This window comes from Ciconia boyciana, chromosome 5, assembly GCF_034638445.1.
Source record: "Ciconia boyciana chromosome 5, ASM3463844v1, whole genome shotgun sequence".
Classification (NCBI taxonomy): Eukaryota; Metazoa; Chordata; class Aves; order Ciconiiformes; family Ciconiidae; genus Ciconia; species Ciconia boyciana.
In genome coordinates, this window is record NC_132938.1 from 60,811,452 (window position 1) to 60,833,151 (window position 21,700).

At 39.9% G+C, this 21,700-nt stretch overlaps 1 protein-coding gene across 5 annotated transcripts; it reads right to left on the reverse strand.

Annotated features, from left to right (window-relative positions):
• Positions 1–19: 19 nt before the first annotated feature.
• On the reverse strand, positions 20–21,287 carry INTS10 (integrator complex subunit 10). 5 transcript variants are annotated; one of them, XM_072863303.1, is made up of 18 exons: positions 21,110–21,287; positions 20,001–20,068; positions 19,564–19,667; positions 18,393–18,532; positions 17,448–17,529; positions 16,996–17,136; positions 16,400–16,571; positions 15,782–15,951; positions 12,418–12,551; positions 11,696–11,849; positions 10,959–11,041; positions 9,969–10,121; positions 8,731–8,839; positions 8,272–8,351; positions 7,596–7,758; positions 6,429–6,522; positions 2,336–2,413; positions 20–396 (listed from the first exon to the last, which is right to left on the reverse strand). In XM_072863303.1, the coding sequence occupies exons 1-18, from the start codon at positions 21,236–21,238 to the stop codon at positions 240–242; spliced, it is 2,211 nt and encodes a 736-aa protein (XP_072719404.1). In that variant the 5' UTR covers positions 21,239–21,287; the 3' UTR covers positions 20–239. The 5 variants fall into 5 exon arrangements, with proteins under 5 accessions (XP_072719404.1, XP_072719403.1, XP_072719406.1 ...); XM_072863302.1 differs by having other exon boundaries at positions 11,696–11,852; XM_072863305.1 differs by lacking the exon at positions 2,336–2,413.
• Between the last annotated feature and the right edge of the window lie 413 nt (positions 21,288–21,700).

Genomic DNA, 21,700 nt, shown 5'->3' on the forward strand with positions numbered 1-21,700 from the left:
CAAATAGGACATTACAGAAGACTTCTTAAAGAAAGTTTTATTTATAAAGTTTGATCTACCCACATAAAACTAGGCGGTGAACAAACACTGAGTAGTATTTGTGTATTGCAGAACCTGTAACTGATTGGTAACTTCTTTGACTCTCTGGCCAAGTGATTTTCCACTGCCACGCTGCTGTTCATACAATTAAGAGCTTTCCCCTCTCTTTGTAAGAGACGCTGCATCATGATCCAGTCCATTCAAGCAAGAGTCTGAAGCAGCAGTATTTTCTCATTAATGCAGAACCTATGCAAGACCACCATGAGGTTTTCCCCACAGCGTGAGACCTGGCGCTCCATGGCCAGGCGGAAATCTTCTTTCACTCCTTTAGTTATACCCCGTGTAACTGTATGATGCCTTAAGACATGAAGGAGAGAGAGACAGAAAAAATCAAGTAACGGTTATTTGGTACACTACAGTAATTTAAAAGGTGCTGCATGTCACTTACTATATATCTACTGTCCATACCCAAGTTTATATAAGGAGAGCCAAATAGCCTGTGCTATGCAATTTTAAAAAATCATGTGTTTAGTAGCTTACAAGTCTTTCAACAGTTAGAAGTTCCATAAAAGTCTGTGCTCTCACTGCTTTGATCATGACTGTTGGGGGAAAAAATGTTGCTGTTCTAGCTAACAGGAAAATCTATTCTCTTAACCCAGCATATACAGAGTTTTCCTTTCTTGGGGAAAGGAATTTTTTTTTCTCTCTACCTTTGCTGCCTAGGCCACTTCCTCCTTGTAATCACTTCTATAAATGGCTGGGGTTGAAAGAAGAGTGAAAAGATGAACCTGCTTTTTCTGGAGGAAGGGGACAGGTGGCTGCCACCATAAAGAGCAGATGGCATCTTGTACCAGTAGGAAAGTGCAGGAAGGGGCTATATAATCCTGTGGGCACTGACAACTCTTTGACTAATGAAAGGTGCAGTGAACACTTCACAGGCCAACACAAAGCCCAAATCAAGCCAGGCTGTGAGTCTGCATCAGTAGAAGCCAGCTCTTGTGGAGATACTAGACACCAGGCAGGGATTACATTTATTCTGAGCAGAAGTTCAGGACTTCTTTTCAAACAGAATGAAGGTCCATCTACTGAGCAAGCTAAAGCGATGCTGGCTGGGGAAACTCTTGGGATATTCCCCTGTTAAAGGCTGTTCATATGAACAGTTCTTTGTCTTCACGCTGGCCTGTAGCACTCGATACCTAAATCTTGTCCTTAAAACAATGTTCTGCAGCGCCAAAGCACTATACTTTACTTGCACTGGTCCAGAACTGGTTAAGTAAGATCAAGACTTTGTAACATCTACCTGCAAGCTCTACTTGGGAAGGGAAGCAAAAGATATGCCCTGAAGTGAGAGCCCTAGCACTACTAAAGGAGCAACATAAATTAAATTAGAGAGAAAAGCATGCCCAAGAAATGCTGATGTTGAGACAAGTCCTGAGTCATGGGTAAGAAGGGAAGAGCTGGACCGAACCCAGCAAGCACACTGCAAGACAGAAAGGAAATAAAAAATAAAGGGTGAGGGCACCTATGCCAATCCAGAGATTCTGGAAACAAGAAAGGGAAAAGTCTGGGAATTACCCTTGCCAACAATACCACTCCACCTTCACTTAAATCAGCAAGTCCAGCATTTAAGAAGAGACTTCTCTGCCAAAACACATTACAGAGACCTCTGTAACACGTGGAAAAGGCAAAGCAGAGACTAGCCTGGAGACTACTGGTCAATTCATTGATGAGCTAGGCTGAGTGAAGCAAAACTGCACTGAAAATACTCCAGCATATTCAGAGGTTATGGGATAAGCCCTGTTTTCCATCTTTACTGTCTTAAACATTGCTGGCAGCCGAGTGCTATGGTCAGTTACAAGCTAAAGAAGGATATGCAACCTACAGCTATTGAGCAAGCCAGCACCGCTTTTGAAGATGCATGTCATGTAACAGCTAGAAAACAGAATGAAGAAAACTTAAAGGAAGAAAAGTAGCTACAAACGGATCCAGTAACCAGTATCTTCAAAATAAAGGGTTATACTTTTGCTAATATGAACATCAGTATCATTTGGGGGGATTTCTACATTTTTGTTTAAATTCAACAGTGATTATTAAATTGAAAGGACACGGATACTGGCAACTTATGGGAAAAAGAAAAATAAATGTTATAATAGAACAACATGGTTTGCCAGGCAATGTAGGCACAAATGGAGGAAAAAAAAGATAAATATTGAGTAACAAATTGCTGAAAACCATGGGCAGTAAAACATGTTGACAAAACACAGCACACTATGAGCGGGGTTTTTCCACTTGGTACCTGTCAGCAGTCTGTATGCTGGGCTGTAGCACAGGTATGAATTCCTGCTGCAGTAACCCCATGGGAGGGCTAGAAGTCCTTTAAAAAACAGCAAATAGCAGCATTCAAACACCCACACACCAACTCCCCCTCTGGTGCAAAACAACTCTCCAGCAAAAGGAGCAACAAAGAACTAGGGTGAGACCACATAGCAATATGACCACCAAGCAGCTGAAGGGGCGCAGGACCCTAGCAGCATCAAACATGCAGATATCCCCAGATTTCATTGCAAGGCTGTTCTGCAACTGTGGTCTAAATATATATGCATATTTTTGGACAGTTACACCGGGAGAAAGGACAAGTGGTAGGTGCAAAAACAATTCACAGTTGCACTACAATGAACTGTCATAGCTCTTCCCAGGAAGCGTGTCAATCAGAAAAGATTTCATCAGAGGAGCACTGCAGATACCACAGCTTCCCTGCAGAGCCGGCAAGAGCGTGTCAGTGAACTGGGAGTTCACAACTTGGAGTTAAGGGATTTGCTGCTGAGCCCAAGCCAAGTGCATGCACAGTGGTTATTGGCCAAGTTGAGTACACGACAGTGTTTGTTACAGGGTGCCTAAGTATCTTTTCATTAGCCCACAGATGTCCTTTTTCACCTTTTCAAATTCAAACTGCATACAAAAATGGCTGTTAGAGGACGGCACAATGTCAGAGCACAAATGCCCACTCAGAGCAACCTCCCATTTATGACCAGGGCCACATGAACTAGCCACCAAAAGGTGTCTGAGCTGAAAGACAGTTTGTTGTCTCTGTGAAGTTAAGTCCTTATCTCTGTGTGCTATCTATAACACAAGATAATCACACAGTTTTGTTCACACATCTAGCCTAGAGCAAATCCAATGCCCCACCTAAGGAGAAATGAGAAATTTGGTATACAGAGAACAGGTCTAGTTTCTTAACCTAAGTCTCTCAAAATGTCACCTAAATCTTACTAGGGAACTGAGTACTTAGTGCATCATTCACCCTCATAGATGCTAACAAGGGAGCAGAGAAGCAAGACTCGCACTTACATACCTACAATATCGAGTTAGGTGCCTACCTTCAGATCTCACAGGTGGGCATTTTGATTAGTATCTGTTAATGAATAGGGATGGCTTATGCTTATGGCTCCAGCTATGCTTATAAAAGTCAAATAAAGACGGGACATTTTAGTAGTGCAGAAACACTCAACAATACAGCTACAATAACCTGAAATAAAATATTCACAAGAATTATTCAATCAAATAAGATATTTTTCAAGAGTTCTTGGCATGAATGAGTCCAGTACTTGCAAAAATGGACACAGGGAACAGAAAAGACAAAGGAACAGCAAGATGTTATTGGTCCCAGAGTGACAGATGTTTGCAAAAGGGATTTTGCGCAACTGTTTCCATTACTGTTTGCAAGATCTGCAGTCAGCACTAAACATACCCAAGTGCACAATCAGAATAAAAATTACACTCTCAAGATACTTTGTTTCACTTCAAACCAACAGAGCTTTTCCTCCTCTGTCCCCAAGGGGAGATGTGATGGGAATGTGAGTAGAGGCAGAACACTCAACAGCTTTCACATCAAGTTTACACGGTTTGGTAGGCTAAGATTAGACTAATTAGAGTAAGATTTGTTAAAAAGAGGAGCACGATATTAATCAGTTGTTTCTTGCATATTGTTATTTTCCTCTTTAACCTCACTAGCTAACACTGCCACTACTGACTTGTATAATCAGTAAAACTATGAAACTTGGCTTGTCTAGAATGGAGTTCAAAAGCACTTAGTGGTTGAATTCAGAGCCTCATCGTAGAAGTCTTGTTGACATTGCAAACAGAATGAGCTGGCTATATCACCAGTTAAAACCAAAACCATGGACCTTCATATTCCCACAATGGATACAAGCAAAGGGAAAGCTTACAAGCTGTATGTGTATTTTGCCCGACCCGATTATAAGTCTGCAGGCTACCAAGATCTGACTTCAGCTTTTGAAAACCAGATTGCAGTTTGCTTTCCTGGGTTCAGAAAAATGAATACAATTTCCTACAAAGTATAAGGTACTGAGGAAAAGTACTAGAAGAAGAATGTGGAATTCACCTGGGGAGAAAATGTCCTGTAAGTCATGAAACAAAAAGCTGTCCGTATAAAAAACATATAATATCTGTAATGCATTTCCCATCAATTAAGATGCAGGATTGCTATGTACATTTATGCTGAGGAAAGATCAGGCAAAGGAGCAACTGCTTTGTCTTTGGGCTGCTGTGGCAAACTCAGAGTCTTCCTGTGCATGACTGAACAGTATCTGAGCTGCCTCTGCTAATTATTGTGAGGATGGTGCAGCAGCTCATACAACCAGAACTGGTGACAGTTTTGAAAGATGAAAGCCAGTCTGCAGATTTTGAGCCTACCAACCATTGCCCCAGGAAACAGGGCTGTGCAGGTGCACTTTGTAAAACCCCAGCTGGGGGAGGCCGTGAGCTAACCAGTGCTGCTGAGGTCAACACTGTTGGGTGACAACATCCCTGAGCCTCACAGCCAGTCCAGCTAAAAAAATATCTGGGGTACCAGGGAAGTAGACATCATCTCCGATTAGTGGACTACACCCTGAACTCTCCCTTCCATCAGCTCTCTGATGAAGTGGTTCCTGCCCTACACATCTCAGCCACATAAAAGACACTATACACAGCTTTTCCAGCTGGATGGCATATTTGACCATTTTGTCTCAATAAGCACAAAGAAACGGACCTCTCTTCTACCAGCATTTCCATCATTCAGGAAACATAACACTGGTCAAAAGGAGGTCAAAGAGAGATTTCTGTCTTGCTAGAAACACTGCTCGCTACCTAATTCCTGACTGGTAAGGTCAGAACAGTAACAGCTACCACACCAATCAAAATAAAAGCTGTGACGCAGAGAAATAGTGCTGAACTATTGCAACTAACTTGAGATAGCAGCTAAGAAGTTACCAGGCATAGTCTTCAGTGCTAAGCTCTCTTGCTGACAAAGCTTATTAGTTAACATCATACGTAGTGCAGCATACCCTGTTTCTTGTTTTCATACAGCTGGTTACAAGCAGTGAGATATAGCAAGGGTAAGAGTTTGGAAATCTAGAGCTTAAAAGAGAAAATTCTCTGTCACATAATTAAGCATTTGTATTTCTTTTTCTTTTCTTTAATTACACCTAGTATCTCATTTTTGTGTTGGTTACCTAGAACTCTGGAAAATCTATTTACTAGCCCAAATTTGGATCCAGTTGTCCAATGTTAGGCTCCCATTTTTTGAAAACTTTAGCCCATTTCTAGTTAGTGAATAGCCAGAATACACTAACCCAAACTGGAATTTCAACAAAGTTTAGTAGGCCCCCTTTTATAAAGCAAAATACCACAAGTTCTAATAAACAACCAGGATATTCCAAAACATTCTGCCACTAAAACCCTGCAGGAGATACTTGTTCAGTCTTGACTCAGAACACCTACGAAGTTAATCCAAATTATTAATTTCCTTCAGCATCTCATAATAAGCTAAGCAGAATAAGCTTGTTCAGAACATAGCAAGAGATGACCTGCTAGGTCTGACAGAAAGGTTATTAGAGTTTACCTGGAGTGTAATTTAATTTATGTTTTATACCTAAGATTTTCATCATTCAGTGGTCTTTCATAACTTGGTTTACAACAAATAGTGCTTTCTGTTCAGCATTACTGTTCAGCAAAATGAATAACAACACATTACAGGCATGCCTAATTATTTAAAGAATTCCTGCAAAGTGCAAGTGTCTGGTTGAAGGAACAATACTGTAATCACTTTAATATGAATCATTCGAAAGCAAATACCATGCTTAAAAATAAAGTTCTGTAAAAGTAGGAGTTTAAAGTTGAAAAACCCCCAAAAAGAATTCACAGATCAGGAGGAGAGTCAGAAAAAGAAACTCGTGGCCTTGTTTGAACTCCTTAGCCAACTCCTTATATTTAAACTCAAAGACATGACAAACTTACTATCCAGAAGATTACATGAAAGCAAAGACAATCAGAACATACTCCCTTTTTTTTTTCCACAAAGAAAACAGTAAATGCTTTTTTACCCTTACTTGATCAACATTGCTTGATTTGGCAGCAGTTCCAGATGAATTTTCCCACCTTCCTGTGTTCTTAAATAAGCAAATTCCTCCAACATATCAATATCTGAAGGAAACGTTAAAGATTTGACTAGGGAAAAAATGATAGAGAACATTCCTTCTTATCCCTCACAGCTGAAGCCACATTGCTGAAAGGACAGTCAAAATGAACACCTATTGAAGTATCTGATTCTTAAAAGTGATAAAGAAGATCACAGCATGTATTCCTAATCCTCCAGAAATTCATCAGAAATGGCTTTTTAAAGTGCAAAATACACACATCAGTCAATTTCTTTTCTTTGTTCATTTCTTCATATGTACAGTCAGGCAGAGGTAAAGAAAGCTCATCTCTCCAAACAAATTCCCTGGTTGTTGTTACTTCCTTTTCCTGCACTGCAGGTTATCAAAGCAGTACATACTGAGGCTGGGACTGAAGGAAATGCCACCACGGTGGCACATACCACCCTTTTTAGTTTTCTATTTTGGTCCCTTATTTAGCTTTTCTTTATTTTTTTTCCTTCCTTTAACACCAGAGCTTTTTTAGTTGTCTCAGATAGGAGTTAGACCCCTTGCTTCCTGGAGGCCATGGCTGGATGTCTGTTTAGGTTAAACACTAAACTATCCACGTGTGTGTATGCCGATCAAAGTGTATGTCAGATATCTGAATAGAGAAATCAGACATGCTTCACATGAACTTTGACATAGCTCATTATCTTACTCAACCCAAAAATCGTACCCACAGAAAGCATTACATAAACAATAGCCAAATTCATTCAACTCTTTGAAGCACAGGTACTGCTTTATCGTTTTTGTTAACAACCTTGTAGTATAATGGTTTATATATCTTACTGAAAAGACTGCCGTCACTTGCACGAGCAGCCTAAGCTGCTGCTGTTTTTCTGAATGTAAGTGCAATTCCAATGCACTTAAGGGTACTCTCAAGTGCCACAACAGTTGACAGGAGGCATATTTATAGTCCATTGTGCACTGCCACCTATTACAAGAGGCTTGCATGGTATGGAAATAAATACAGAATATGATTCATGGAGAGAACTGCTGCTGAAACTATCTAACAGCTTTTTCAACACCCCAGCACATAGTTTTGGATGTGAAAGACATTCTTGGTTAGAGAAAGGATACTTGTGACATAGTTGAAAAAATTCTCATACTGGAAGTTTCCTTGTTGGCAGATTTTGTTGATGGCTTTCAGGAACAAGTTCTCACCCCTTGGCCACTCATGCTGAAGCAGAACAACTACGTGGCCCAGCGCCATATCATCTCTGCTGTCTGTGAAAGCTCTGAGCTTCAGGGAAAAAAATGACATTGAGACAATCTGGAAACACATGTTGCTTTTATAAATACATGGGATTCATCTCACCTACATCTGTGCAAATACAAAAGCTCTTTAGGAGCATACTTCATTCTGCCCTAATATATACATTTAAAATAGGTTGGAAATTTCCAGCCAAAATACCAAATTCTCTCCGCTGACCTATAAGGAAAGTCTGAATACAGACAAAAATATTTTGAGATTAGTTCTATCTCCTATGCCCAAAACTAAAACGAATAGAAGAGAAAAAAGAGAGAACAAACCCTCCTCCATCAACACTCCCTCCCCCCCAAAAAAAGACCACCCACAAACCCACCCACAGACCAAAGACCACCCACAGACCACCACAAAGGTGAGAAGCACTTGAGGCACAGCCCTTCACACCTAGTCACACCACTGGGGTAAGGCCATGCAGTTTCAGGACCCCAGATATATAAACTAGGCCTTAGAGACATGAGAGAATCTGAAGCTGTGACTATAGCTTACCTTGAAACAAGCTAACAATAGATGAAGGCAGTAAGGCATGATAGCTCTACTGGTACATGGCCAAAGCTTCAAATCAGACCCTGCAATAGAACAGTTTATCATACACTTCTTTAGGGGTCTCATGATTATCTAAGTTTGAAAGAAATTAGAATGGAGCAAAAAAATCTACAGTTGCCAAATCTCAGGTAGGGAGGAAAACTTTGAAGGTAAATTACAAATGATTCAAAACGTGAAGTTACACATTTTAAAATTTTTTCTTCATTCTCTTTTCCTGTGGTAGGACTTTGTGACGAATATACTTTTAATAGGTACCAGCAGGAAAACCACTCACAAAAACAAGAGGGGATAAAGAACTTCCTCCCTTTTCATAATACAAAAAGAGAAGAATTATACACTCAACCGAAATGCATGAACTAAAATTGAGCTGACACTGAGTTTAGGGTAGTAGCAACTCCATACCTTTCCTGAATTTAGACTTTACTTTAGGTTGCTCCTCTTGTACTTTACCTCCTTCTTGTACTGGAAGTAAAATACAGCACATGAGGTCAAGCACTTTTTCGCATGTTTGCTATAAAAAGAAGAGAGACATGATAATGCTAAGTCTAAATTAAAGTTCTTAAAATTCAGATATGTTAATAATGATTAAAAATTTCAGACACCGCAAAAAAAAAAAAAATCACAAAATTCTCTTCTAGAACTTGAGCGGACTTAATGTGTAACTTAGTTCAGCTGAGCAAAAAGACGTAGCTGTCATTAAAGTATTTCTGAGAGCCTACATAAGTAATTTTAATTGTGAAAAAATATGTACTGGCATTCTTAATTTCAAGAGTGTAAGATCAATACAACTGCAATCAAAAACTATTTTATTTTGAAGGATTAAGTTTTCAAATGAATTCTTAGAATAGTTTTTAAAAGCTTGTTCTGTCCATGGTAAAAATAGAAAGGAAAATGGCAATCTGACAGCATGACGGAAATACAATGAATGTTTAATGCTGTTTCCTAGAGACAATAAGAGGTCTGTGGGGATCTATTACCACATTTCCAATTAAAAAGTAGTAGACTGGAAGGGACAAAAAGACTTCTCCAGTACTACTGGGATGATGTTAGATCCTAAGAGACCCAGCCTTTATTACTAGTGCTGACACTGACTGACCTCAGACCACCATGCACTCCTGTAATATTAAAAACAAAATATGTATTGCAAAGGTAAAGCAAGTTCAGAGGTCAGGCCACACAATATTGTTCTGGAATCTCTTATACTGTCAGTTGATAAAGAATTCTTTTCTAAGATGATCACAGAAGTTTCTTTTCTATAAACCTTTTCTTTCCCCTGCCACGTGAAGCTTATACCTAAGAATTTTCCCTTAATATTTAAAACAGTTTCAGTACAGTTAAGGAATTCAAATTTAAGGTTACATTTACAGACAACTCAAACACTTGTAGCTATGGAAAATCATAACTAATCCCCCCAAATATAACTACCAAATAGACTATATAAGAGAGACGCTAATGGACAGTCAGTTAATGTGCCAGGAAGTGCAATTCTTCTCTCTGTGAAGCATGGATTTTTCAGTAGATCCTGGCTTACGTTTGATGCCCTGTTGAAAGCAGGCTAATGGGAAAATTCAAAGGAAGAAGACAAACGGGAACCACAGGGCCAGATGATGAAGGACCAGTGTGTGGAATGCTGTACGTACCCGATATTCTCCAAGGGCAAAGTGGCACGTTGCTAATTGGATTAGTGCTCTCTGATTTTCTAGTGATCCTTGCCCTGTAATTTGCTGTGGAGAATGAGAGCCCTGAAGAGCTGCCAAGTGATGTAGGCTGCTAATAGCTTTTTTGTACTGCCCCTTTAAAAAAAGATATAAAAAGACAGTGTTAGGGTCTTCTGTATACAATGGGTAGAAAGACAGAAATAAAAATTCCCTTACAGAAAGCTTTCAAAACAGAGCTTGTCCAAGTAACAAGGCTTCAAAATTTTAATCTAGCAGAACGCTCTCCAGTGATGTGCTGTGTACAGGAGTGTGGATTGATCACTTGCAAGGCAGTGAGAAGACAAACAGAATTCTGCTTTAAAAAGCCTGTTTACAAAATCGCATTTATAACTGAAACAAATAATCATGCTCTTCAGAGTTAATCATTACTTTATTTAGACTAATAAAGTTTGAAATAGCTCTTGTTCCGGTACAAGTATGGGCAAAAATAAAAGACCCCCAAAGGAAAAATATAAAAGAACAAACTTTGTTCTATAGATGGTATTTGGAATGAGTGCAGTCAGCCTAATTTCTGAGAATGATAAATTTTAACTGAGATGTTAAAATCTTCTGCTGTTTGAAAATTCTTCTCTCTGATTGTGTTCCAATAGAATGCACTGGCAGGTGAATAAAATGCGCTTTTCTTCTGTAACACTATATATATCTACTGGTCAAAATGCCAACGCAGATGTCTTTCCCATATGCCAAAACTAGCTGGACTCAACAAAAAGCTATTGGGACAGGAATATCCTAAGCAGGGTACCTAGCCTGTGGTAAGAATGGTATGATTCCATCCCCAAAAGGGTCATGCTTTAAAGAATAAAATCGGCAGACGCTTAAAGTAGTCAAACTGGCTAACCAGAACAGCTATTCACTGGAAGGAAGAGCAACATAATGGTGTCATTTTCACTAATTTTTACTTTATTTTTTTACCTGGTAGATGATCATGTCTGTAAGAAAGATTCTTAACCAAAGCCAGGTGTCTGTCTTCCATGACAAACAAATTCTGGTGAACTCTGCATAAGTGGTCAGAGAAGAAAAAGTAAAAGAGAAAATGAAACATTTCACAGCTTTGGGTTAAAAATCTAGGAACAAAAAAGCTGAATTTAAAAATTAAAAAACAAAACAGTAAGAGTGTGAAATCTTTCAAATACAGGATACTCTCTTCCTATACAATCATATTTTGGTTATACTTCTCTTCACAGTGTCCAACAAATCTAAAAGCAGCTAGGTGGTACTATTTGCCTGCTTTTTAGAAAATAAATTTGTTTTCAAGATTATCATACCAGATATTATCAGAAAGGGAGAGACACAGTAAAGACACATCTTCTTAAGCATGAACTAAAGCAGCCATTAGCAGCACATCCTCACCAACTATTATCAGCACTACTACTAACCAACTGCTCCTTCAGTAAAAGCTGCTTCCAAGAGAAGTGGGGGTGAATAAGCAAAGATGCATGAAGAATTAAACGAAATCCAGGAACAAAATATTCAGAAATGCAACAACTGATAAAGCTGCTTATTGAAACTGAGATCAAAAATACTCAGGACCCAAAGTAAATTAAATTTTAAGGATTCACAATGACAGGAATTCTATTTTCACAATAGTAAAATGACTTCTATGCACAGCAACGACGCCTAAATGCAACTCTGCCTGCAGTTAGCCTTACCTTTGTCAAGTGATTCCAGAGAATAGAGCAGCTCCCAGCTCTCTCTTGCCAGTTTAAAGCTCTCTAATACTTCAATAGAGTTTGCAAGGTCTGCCTTGTTTACTGCAATATGGCGACTTCGCGCCTTCCCAGAAGGATCCTCATCATCTGAGCTCTGCTTAAGAGTCAGTATAAAACAAGAAGATTAATTTCTTAATTTATACTGATTTCAAAGGACTCTAAAGTCACAGAAGTTCAGTTGAACACAAGAAAACAATTCTGTACTAGAGATGCCAAGATCCTAGTTTAAGTGCCTTTAAGTGACTTTTCACTTAGCTTGTTTTAATATTAGAACAATCTGTTTTGCTACCAAGAAACTCAGTGGTATAGTGTGATCAGTATTCACAGTTCCAATCATGAAAAGTCAATTAATTTGGAGGTTTAGCTGTAGAGCATCTGACTGCTATAGCTACCATTTTTAACAGCTTCTGCAGCCTCTGCTGAACTCCTTCAAGTTAAAGTATTCACATCAGCATGTATGTGTCTACAGCAACTGCTGCAAAAATCGTTTTGTTCTTGCTGGCTTTAGCCCAAAAAAAATCTGTTTGCAAATTGTGATCATAAACAGCTATTCCAAGGTAGTTCTAAAAATATGTCTATTACATCTGTGTCAAAACCACTATTGTCTAAATTCCAGTACCAATGCCATTCTTGTTACAAATGAAAAAGTCTAGAAAAGTTACCATTGTTTTTTCTCTTCCTTCGGCAAGTTTCCTCTTTTTGTGTATGTGTTTGTTACGATCAATATCTGTATCACCATAGATGTTGGTCACATCCTCGAGAAGAACCAGTGGGGCTTGGTTTGGAGCATTTGGACCTGGATGTAAAGATAAATTAATTCAGGATTGCTCTAGACTGATCTGAAAGGTCTCATGTCTACATCAAGCTGGTTTTGTTTCCTTCACAAGTAATGATTATAATGCTAGAGAAAACAATCTGAAATTAATTTACTTAAGTTGCCTAAGCTTAAACTATGCTGGTAAAGCTATGGTTTTCTCAAAGCAGCTTTACGGTAAAGGTTAGAATGCATTTACCAGACGTCACAAGAGTTTGCTTGAGAGCTTCAGAGTATCTTTGAATCCTTTTCTTATGGAGCAGTCACAAGATATACTCAGACAGCAGGTGTTCTCTCATCAAGCATTATTTGCTTTTATGTAAGTCAACTATTCAACAGGTGAACAAAACAAATGGCTCTGAAGTTAACAGCCACAAACATGGCGAAGCACAGCAATATTCTCAAAACATTCTCATGAGAAACCAAAGCAATATGCTGACAGGCACTGATGCCTCAAAGAAGTGAGTGTATTTTATTGCAAGATTTCCCTAGAAGGGTCACTCAGTGTCAGCTTTGCCCCCACTGATTTCAGTGTACAGGATTAAACCTTTAATTGACTGCCAGAGCCCATCATCACTCCCCAAAGCCTCTAGAGAAGCCTCATTTTGAAGCACAGAAGACATAATTTCTACTTCCACTGGTGTCACAGAACATCCAGTGGGATCTGGGACCTGTTATTTCAGACCTCAGTGCTTAAGTTTCATTAGATATAAAATAGGAACAACACTTCTTAATCTCAAACAACATTGGTACATGGCCACTAGTGAGAAAGCTTTCCTTACAAAAACATTTTCTCCTTTTGCACAATCAAGTTGTATATAGATGTGCAAAGCTCAGACAAAGAGAAATATAAAGGAAAGGGGAAATCCACTAATCTGTTTTCCCTTTTCAAAATCAGCAGATAAGACAGTAGTACGGACAAGTATTTTCAGTATGTGCATTTCTTCTGTTTCTATTTGCAGAAAGACAGGAGGCTAAGACCTCATTCATAATTGCAAAGAACTAATTTGAGAGCTTAGTATAAAGACAATCCATTTCATCTCTTGACATAAAACAACCCATATTAAGCTTTTCCCATCTACTCAAAAGTGATATGTAGGGAGTCCACTACAACAGAAGTTAATGTTCTAAGAAACCACCAACCTGGCATGCTTAACAAATAATGTTATCTCCTTTGACTAGGTTCAAACTAAATACCACCATTGAAATGTCCCCTACACAAAAGCTACAACACATTGAAATCACCTCTTCTGTACCATCATGTATTCCACTGTGCTGGAATCTAGTCTGTGTGAACTGAAAACAGAGCCAAGTCATAATGTAGAAAACAGCATCCATGAGAAACAGATATGAAAGTACAACTGGGATGCTGGAAGAGTTTTATCACTAGAATCTCAAGAGCTGCCTACTTCTAACACCTGAGAAGAAAGGAGTGGGTTTTTCTTTTACTCATACTGATTTGAATGAATACCAGTTAAGTGCTTTGCTTTCCAAAGAAATGTTCTCTTCTCAGTAGCAGGCAAGTGCACTGTAGCCTTTATTCCAAAACCTCCAGTCCTAAAACAAAACAAAACCTAACCGCACCCTTGACTTGGGCTGCAGACCTTCTTACATTACTGAAAGTTACACAGCCATACAAAGAGCAACATTGTGTTTTTCTGTCTAACCGAGCTCTAGAACCTAAGCTTAGAGTTTCTAATTGATTTCTAGCACAGAGTGTTATAAATAAACCCCTAAAAGCATCAGCGCAAATAGCAACTCCTGCCAAGCCTGCAGGCAGCCTGAAAGTTATGAGAGGTGTGAATTGCCTCATTCATTTCTCAAGTCTCCAGTAAGGCAGATATGAATTATGTAAGAGAAATGCATTGAAAAGTTTTCTCTCAAGAGGTTTCTTGCAAGTCCATGCACATAAGAAGAAAGTCACAGATCAAAGCTCAGAGCTACTGGATTAAGGAAGAGACAACTTTTTTCCCCACCCCTACGCTTCAAAATACATAGGATTCTACATTTCTACAGTGAGCCCTCCAAAGAGGAGGAAAAACCCTAATGATAGAAAGGATATGAAAGGCACTGAATACCACTAGACTTTAATGCTAAAGCAGAAATTAGTAAAAAATGTCTCAGAAATATTTTCCTGATGTCAGGAAATGACAGAGGGTACCAGAAATGCTGCACCAAAGGGACTGCGCTCTGCTGTCTCAGTATACATTCTTTTTTTGGTGGTTCAGTCTGGAAACATGAGCTTTAACATACTCAGTTGTACAACTTAGAAAGGAACTTTTTCACCAGTACTTTACTTCCTTTCTTCCTCAACTCAGAATCAAGCAGCTAAAACTATATGCACAGCTAAAGTATCTCACTGCCCCACTTCTTTCCTCTGGATAGAACAAAAAACTCAACTTGATTATTTCCTGTATTTTTAAAGTGACTACATGTTCTTTGCATACAAGTTTCCATGTCATTTGTCTTCTGAGCTTAGCTATCTACTGACATTGTTCAACTGACTACCCAACTTCCTGTAAAGTTGTTTAAAAGTCATCATTTGTATTGAGTGTTTCATTACTCAAATGATCATTTGCTCCCCGCAGGAAACTGTGATGAAACTTATGAACACAACACACAGAATTAAAATTGTAATTTTATCATGAATCAGTAATTGTAGTGTTAATAAGTACTAATTACCTATGGTGACAATTGTTATTGTTGCAAGGAATTCCCTAGCAGTGAGTGAAGAAGCAGAAAATGCACACTATTAAGAGTTGAAAATTCCTCTTTGTGATGCTATTTCAGTAAGTTCTAAACAAACTGGAGGTTAAAGAACTTCCCTCAGCTTCTGGGCCATCCCTGAAAAGTCCAGTCAATCCCTGAAGAAGCAATCCAAGGTGTTCCAAGAAATCTGATATCCCCCAAATGCAGATTTGAGTAGGTAGGAAAAAGCATAGGTAACATTCATACTTTAAATGCTCAGTTTACAAATTAATTACAAATTAGGATTAATTTGCTAAGTTAGACTGACCTTTGGTCTGATCCACTACAGCACTTGTCATGAACTACTTCTGCTGGTAAGACTAATGGCTTGGGAGAATTTTAAAAAAGACCCATGTCACTCTGTAAGATGATAGTTTCAAAAGACTAATGAGAAAAGATCTTTCAGACATTAGCAATGAAATCACAAAGAACTCTTTACAAAAGTTGAAACATTAGAAACTAACCTTGAAAGAGCGATGGCTGGATGTTGCTGACATACTGGAATGCATTTTTAAAGAAGACCAACATTGTGGAATACACTACTTGATTCTTATATTTAGCGTGTGCATCACTATCGAAGTTACTAATGTATCTGCAGAGGTCTTTCATTCGATGCAAAATATCGCCAAAACTTCTGAGGAACAGAGATAAAAAGAATTCAGGATGTTGTTACAGAGTCCAAAACTAAAGGAAAGAATGCATAGTGAATATGAAAAACTTAAATATTTTGGCTGAGGAAATCCCCCAGCTGCAAGTTAGTGGAGGCTGGGAACGCATGCCAGTGAAACTTCACTAACATTTACCATGTTTCTCTTTGCCGAGGCACCTAGGGAAGGATACCCCATAGTACTATAATTCTTATGCACGACTTGCATCAACAAAGATTTAGTTTAGAGACTAATTTGAAAAGTGCTCCCTGGATCCCTGTTTTTGCTTTACACTGTACATTCTTGAAAGAAAAGCTGCACTGAATTTACACAAAATGTCCTCATGTTAAAATCCTTCTTCAACCCACCTCCTTAAGAATTAAAAAGCCAAATTCTCCTTGAGAAGAAATACCCAGAAAAATACACATTTCTCACCTTCTTCCCTTATCCATTTGCCATTCACACCTCATTCCCACCACAGACAATATTTTAAATAGCCTCTCCCAAGGATCTGTAATCTGGGATGATTTCTCTGTGAGACCATCTATTACATATTTCTGAGAGCTACGCTTGCTTGGAGACATAATATCAGAGGAATCTTGTGAACCTAGGAAAACCAGCACAATTTTATCTTCATAAAGAAATCAAACCAACTGATTTATTTTCAAGAAGGAGACACGTAAAAATGTACATCGGAGCTTTCAGGGTAACGATTCTTTACTGAGAAGGCTAACAGGGAGCAGTACGCATTTCTGCCTCCTCATACAAGAGAGCTAATAGGCTGGATAAGGAGATCTTGGACATTTTGTCCTACCTCTCAGTACATATGTTGAAGTACCATAAGCATCACGACTAAATTGTTGAAGCACCATGAGGTATTTTGGTATCAAAGAACTAAGAAACATCAAATATGACTATCCTTGTCTACGGGATACATTACATAAAAGTAATGCATTCTTCATTTATGGTCGTCACTTCAGTAATGCTAAAATACATTCTAAGAAAGGTTAATTTTGTAAAAATATTCTTACCTTGATACTGGCTTTCTGTCTGTGTAGATCTAGTTACATAGTTAATATAAAATTCCGCTGCTTTATTCAGATATTTATATAGCAAGCTGGCAGGAAGTCGAACATCAGGGTTGTTAATTATTAAAGGAAGAACATCACAAACTAAAATAGAAAACAAACCAAAAAATCCTTTAGGTTTGTGGGGGTTTTTGTTCCATTTGTCCTAAGTAAGGTTTCTCAATCAGCAATGTAAGCTTCCATCTCTGGCTGACCATACACTACAAAGGATCACAAAGAACCTCACATGAATGACTGTAATACCAATTTATGGTCAGCCTGGCCTAATGTGGCCTGAGCCTCTTCTGACTAAAGTGGTTTTCTAATCTTAGTATCTTGAAAGTAGTTTACTGAACTCAGAATCTTGCCATACTAAAAAGTTGTATAATAAAACAAGAACATTAATATTTTCTTACCAAATAGTTTTCTAAAACAATTCACTGGGGATTCTTGGTCTTCAATACTTTCAGCGTCTAATAATGTTTCTCCAAGGCCTACCTGTGTAAGCACAGGTGAAAATCAAACACTGGACCAGTGATTTTAGAAACTTTTTGAAATGCAATTCAATGGAGTTGAACAATAACTCAGTGCATGCATGAGTAGCGATTCACTATATGGCAGTTGCATGTGCTAGTCTCTAAATACATAGTTAAACTATCCCTACTTAATAACAGGTGAAAAGCGATACCAGAAGCTAGCAAAACAAGACCAAGAGAAAAATTGTGCATGTGACTATATCAGTAAAGACGTGCACAGACAGATGAAAGCGATGGAAGGACCAGGCCTTAAAGTTGCAGCTTGTCACCTGAGCTGTTGTAACTGACTGTGCACTCTGTCTGATGCTAGTACAAGCTAGAACACGTTACTGTAAGTCAGTCTCAGAACTAACAGGTTTTAAAACTATTTTTAAACTGTCCTTAAATAAAGTAGGTCATCATTTACAGAGCTCCAGCCGGAGTTTTGTAAGTCGAAGCAAACACGCTGCTTGTTAGAGTCTAGTCATAACCTCAAAGCACTCTGCCCTCAAAGAGAGTTTACTGACAAAAAGCTGAATCAATGTTCTTTCTTAGACTGTAACACTCCTCTACACTCTTTTTTGTACTATTCTGCTTTTTCAAAAAGCATGGAATATTCTTTGCATTTACAAAGCAAAAAATTGTTTTATTTGCTTCCATTTGTTTTCTGACCAATTCTTTCCCGACGGTAAGCTCAAGATACAGCAATCTGAACTATTAGCCACAATTAAACATGAATTTAAAAAATCACCCTCTCACTAGGCAAAAGAAAATACATTTCAGCACAATCTCAAGAAACAGAACGCCACTATGCTGAATAGTTACTATGAGCTTCTCTTCTCTTACCCCGTGTTGCACCACAGTCTCTGGGAAACGTCGCAGAAGTAGTAGTAGCATTTCTGCCCTTTCTAATGTGTTAAAACACTGCTCTGTGGCCTTCAGTAACATTTCACACTGGACCCGACCAGGAAGGGTTTCAAATAATCCTTAAAAAAAAAATTAAAATGTTTCACTTGCTATGTCTGAATTGTAAGATGACTGACAAAGGGTAAAAGACTAGTCAACATAACCTTGCCATGCAGACTGAAAGAGATTTCCTTACACTTTTTTCAGCTTTTAGTATCTATGACTGGAAAAAAATGGCTGTTTCTTTCAGAGAAGACCGCATGAATATTTATCTGTGTTTATTCAGGTGCACAGAACTTGAATTAACAAGTAAGACTGCTAATGAGTGGAATACTGAAAATTCTAATACTTAAATATTTGACATTTTAAGATGCTTTTTCAATAACGTTAATTTATTTTTTTACTTACACTCCACTTCCACAATTTATACTTTCATTATTAAAAGGTAGTTTTTTCAATTTAAACTTCCAACGAAACACTACAAAGAAACCAACATATTCTCCCTGTAAGTTTCATGTATTCTCTCTGAAAAATAAACACATCCCATGAAAAAGCAAATGTTTCCTTAACTGGAATAGCCTGTATGCAGAGTTACACATTGCTTATCCTTACAGCTTCTGAAGCACATATTCAAACAGCAGATTACAATTTCTCAGGTGTAAATCCTGCTTTCAAAACTACCTGTGGTTGCCAGCAGTGAACGCCAAGCCCTTCTGGTCACTGTTCATTTTCATAACCCTCATGTCATATGTACAAATTCACACCATTTTTATGATCATTCATTGTTCTCTGCAAGCAGTGGGACAATGATTCATAAGTCCCATTCCACTTATTCCCTATGCAATCTCTTTTCTAAGCGCTTGTTGTTCTGGCAGACTTAGTCTACCCGTATCAGAGACAAAGCAATGGGAATCAGCTTCTCATGTCCCTTTGTGTTTCCTAAGCCTAACACACTGAATGAAGTCTGTCAGGCTGAACTGAGAAAAAAAATCTGCAGCCCACAAGCAAAGTTAAAAAGACTGACAGTTACTTGCCACACTAGATAGGTAACCCAAGGGCTTATCTTTAGATTCCTTCAGGACTCTCCCTATTCACTGAATAGAATCCTTACCTCTTAAAAATTGTGTCTGCTTGTCCTGCGAGTCATTCCTTAATGCCGATGTAATAACGCTAATCTCCCTCCATACAGCAGGTTGGTCTGGAAAATTCACAAACCTGTAATAAAGTTGGAGGCAATGAGTGCACAGTGATACCAAAATCTGTTTCCAAAACAAAACCTTCCTATGAAAGAATGTGCGTGGGCAAATGGAAAATAAAACCTTCCTTTTTACTGTTTATTTTTAATTAATAAGACTTTTTCTGCTTAATTTTGGGGGGGTTGGACTAGATGACCTGCAAAGGTCCCTTCCAATCCAAAGCATTCTATGATTCTATGATAATTTATCCACACGGATTTCCAAGAACACTCACATTATATTTTTGGAAACTCTGACATTTATGGAAACAAGCACCTGGCATAATTGTAGAGTTCCAGCTCTGATTACTTACATGTCATAAAGCAGCCTGCCTGCAGATGCTGTCCTTTCAGCATTCCTCTCGATAGTGTACATCTCATACTGCAAGATGGAAGAACAGAACGTTAGCTTTCTTGAATACATTTATGAATCAGATTAGTCCTTCCACTCTAAAAAACTGTCCCCAGTTTGCCACAGCAGTCTGAATAACAGAAAATGAAAGGATTGCAACATTTGCTGTAGAAATTAGGAGCTGAGTTTAGACTATCTAATCACACATTAAATTAGGCATAAATTTCTGTATGATAATGTAAGTACTCTAATATTAACATGCTACCTTTATTTTTACACAAATAAAAAATCAGTGAGAATTCAAAGATTCTTTGACCAGGCTTTGTTTCCAGTCAAATGCAATGCAAAAACCCAAGCTGTTACAAAAGCCATAGGCAAGAGAGGTACTTTAAATCTCTATTAGAAGTGGCTAATTTTTTTTTGCAACAGCAAACCCGAATGTTTCATCATGTGCAAACACAAGAAGCAGAAAGGGACCTTCCCCCCAGTTATTAAAAACCCAACACTTTCACCTCTTTCACAAAGCATTCATAGGAGTGGATTTTATTGCAGTGAAACACGAGGAGTTACAAGCTCGCCACTTTATTTTTAACCACAGGACACCACAGTGAGAGGCTGGGCGTTTCCCACCAGCCGCCCTGTGCACTCCGGGGGGAGTGAAACGCGACGAAGAGAGTCTGCAAAAGAGTGTTCAGCTGCAAAATACGGGTGCTGAGTCCGGCCCCTGTCATGGCTGCGGGTCGGAGCCCTCTGGGGATGCCGGGCCAGGCCTCTAGCTGGGTGCTAGGCCCAGACGCCTGTCAGGGCGCTGGGCCTGGCCCCTGCCAGGGGAGCCGCCCTTCTCCGCGCGCCCTGGCAGGGCCCGGCCGCAGCCGCCACGGTGAGTAACGGACGAAACGGCGTCGTCGCAGGCGCTGCCGGGTCCCCATCACCACGGCAACCGGCCGCCCCTCCCCTCCGCCCCCATTGGCCGAAGCGCCGGTCGGTCAGGGAGCGCCCGCCGCAAGGCCGTGTGGGGGAGCTGCACGCCGCGCCTTTATACTGCGCCGGTGGGGCAGCCGTAGCGTTTACCTGTATGTTGAAGTCGGCGGGGTAGAGGCTTCGCGCCGTGATGAGCCAGGCCTTGGCCGCCCACAGGTCCCCCGGCACCAGCTCGCGGGCCCGCTTCACCAGGAACTCGCAATCCCCCTGCGCCGACATCTTGCGCCCGGCCCGGCCGCCGGGCGGCGCGCATGCGCCCCGCTGCCCTGGGGCGGTCTCTTCCGCTCCTCCGCCCCACCCTGGCGGCGCGCAATCAGGGGGCGTGCGCCTGCCGCCATTTTGGAAGCGGGCGGAAGAGCTCTCGGCGCTTGCCGCCGGCGGGTGCCCCGTGCTGGCGGGGCGACTGTACCGGGCCGTCGTTGTTCCGTCTCCCTCCCTTCTGCTGCTCTCTCGATCCCGGGATGTGTCTTTTCTGTGGTGGCCGCTGGGCCGGAGCTAGTGAGGAGCAAGGGGCCCGGAGTGGCAAGGGGGTGCAAGGACTTGGGAGGGGGGGGTAGGCTGAGGAGGGCCTGTGCAGCAGGAAATTTGGGAGTTAGGAGGACTTGTATGGGCAGGGAGGACTACAGCGATTTCGCGTGGCCCAGGGCAATAGTTTGGGCTCCCAAAGCTTGTGACTGACCA

Coding starts and splice junctions, on each gene's coding strand:
- INTS10 (XM_072863302.1), bottom strand. CDS start 21,238: ATGTCGGCGCAGGGGGATTGCGAGTTCCTGGTGAAGCGGGCCCGCGAG. Junction 20,069..21,109: donor CCGCCGACTTCAACATACAG/GTAAACGCTACG, acceptor TCCATCTTGCAG/TATGAGATGTACACTATCGA. Junction 12,552..15,781: donor CCAGCCATCGCTCTTTCAAG/GTTAGTTTCTAA, acceptor CTTTACATCCAG/GTCCAAATGCTCCAAACCAA.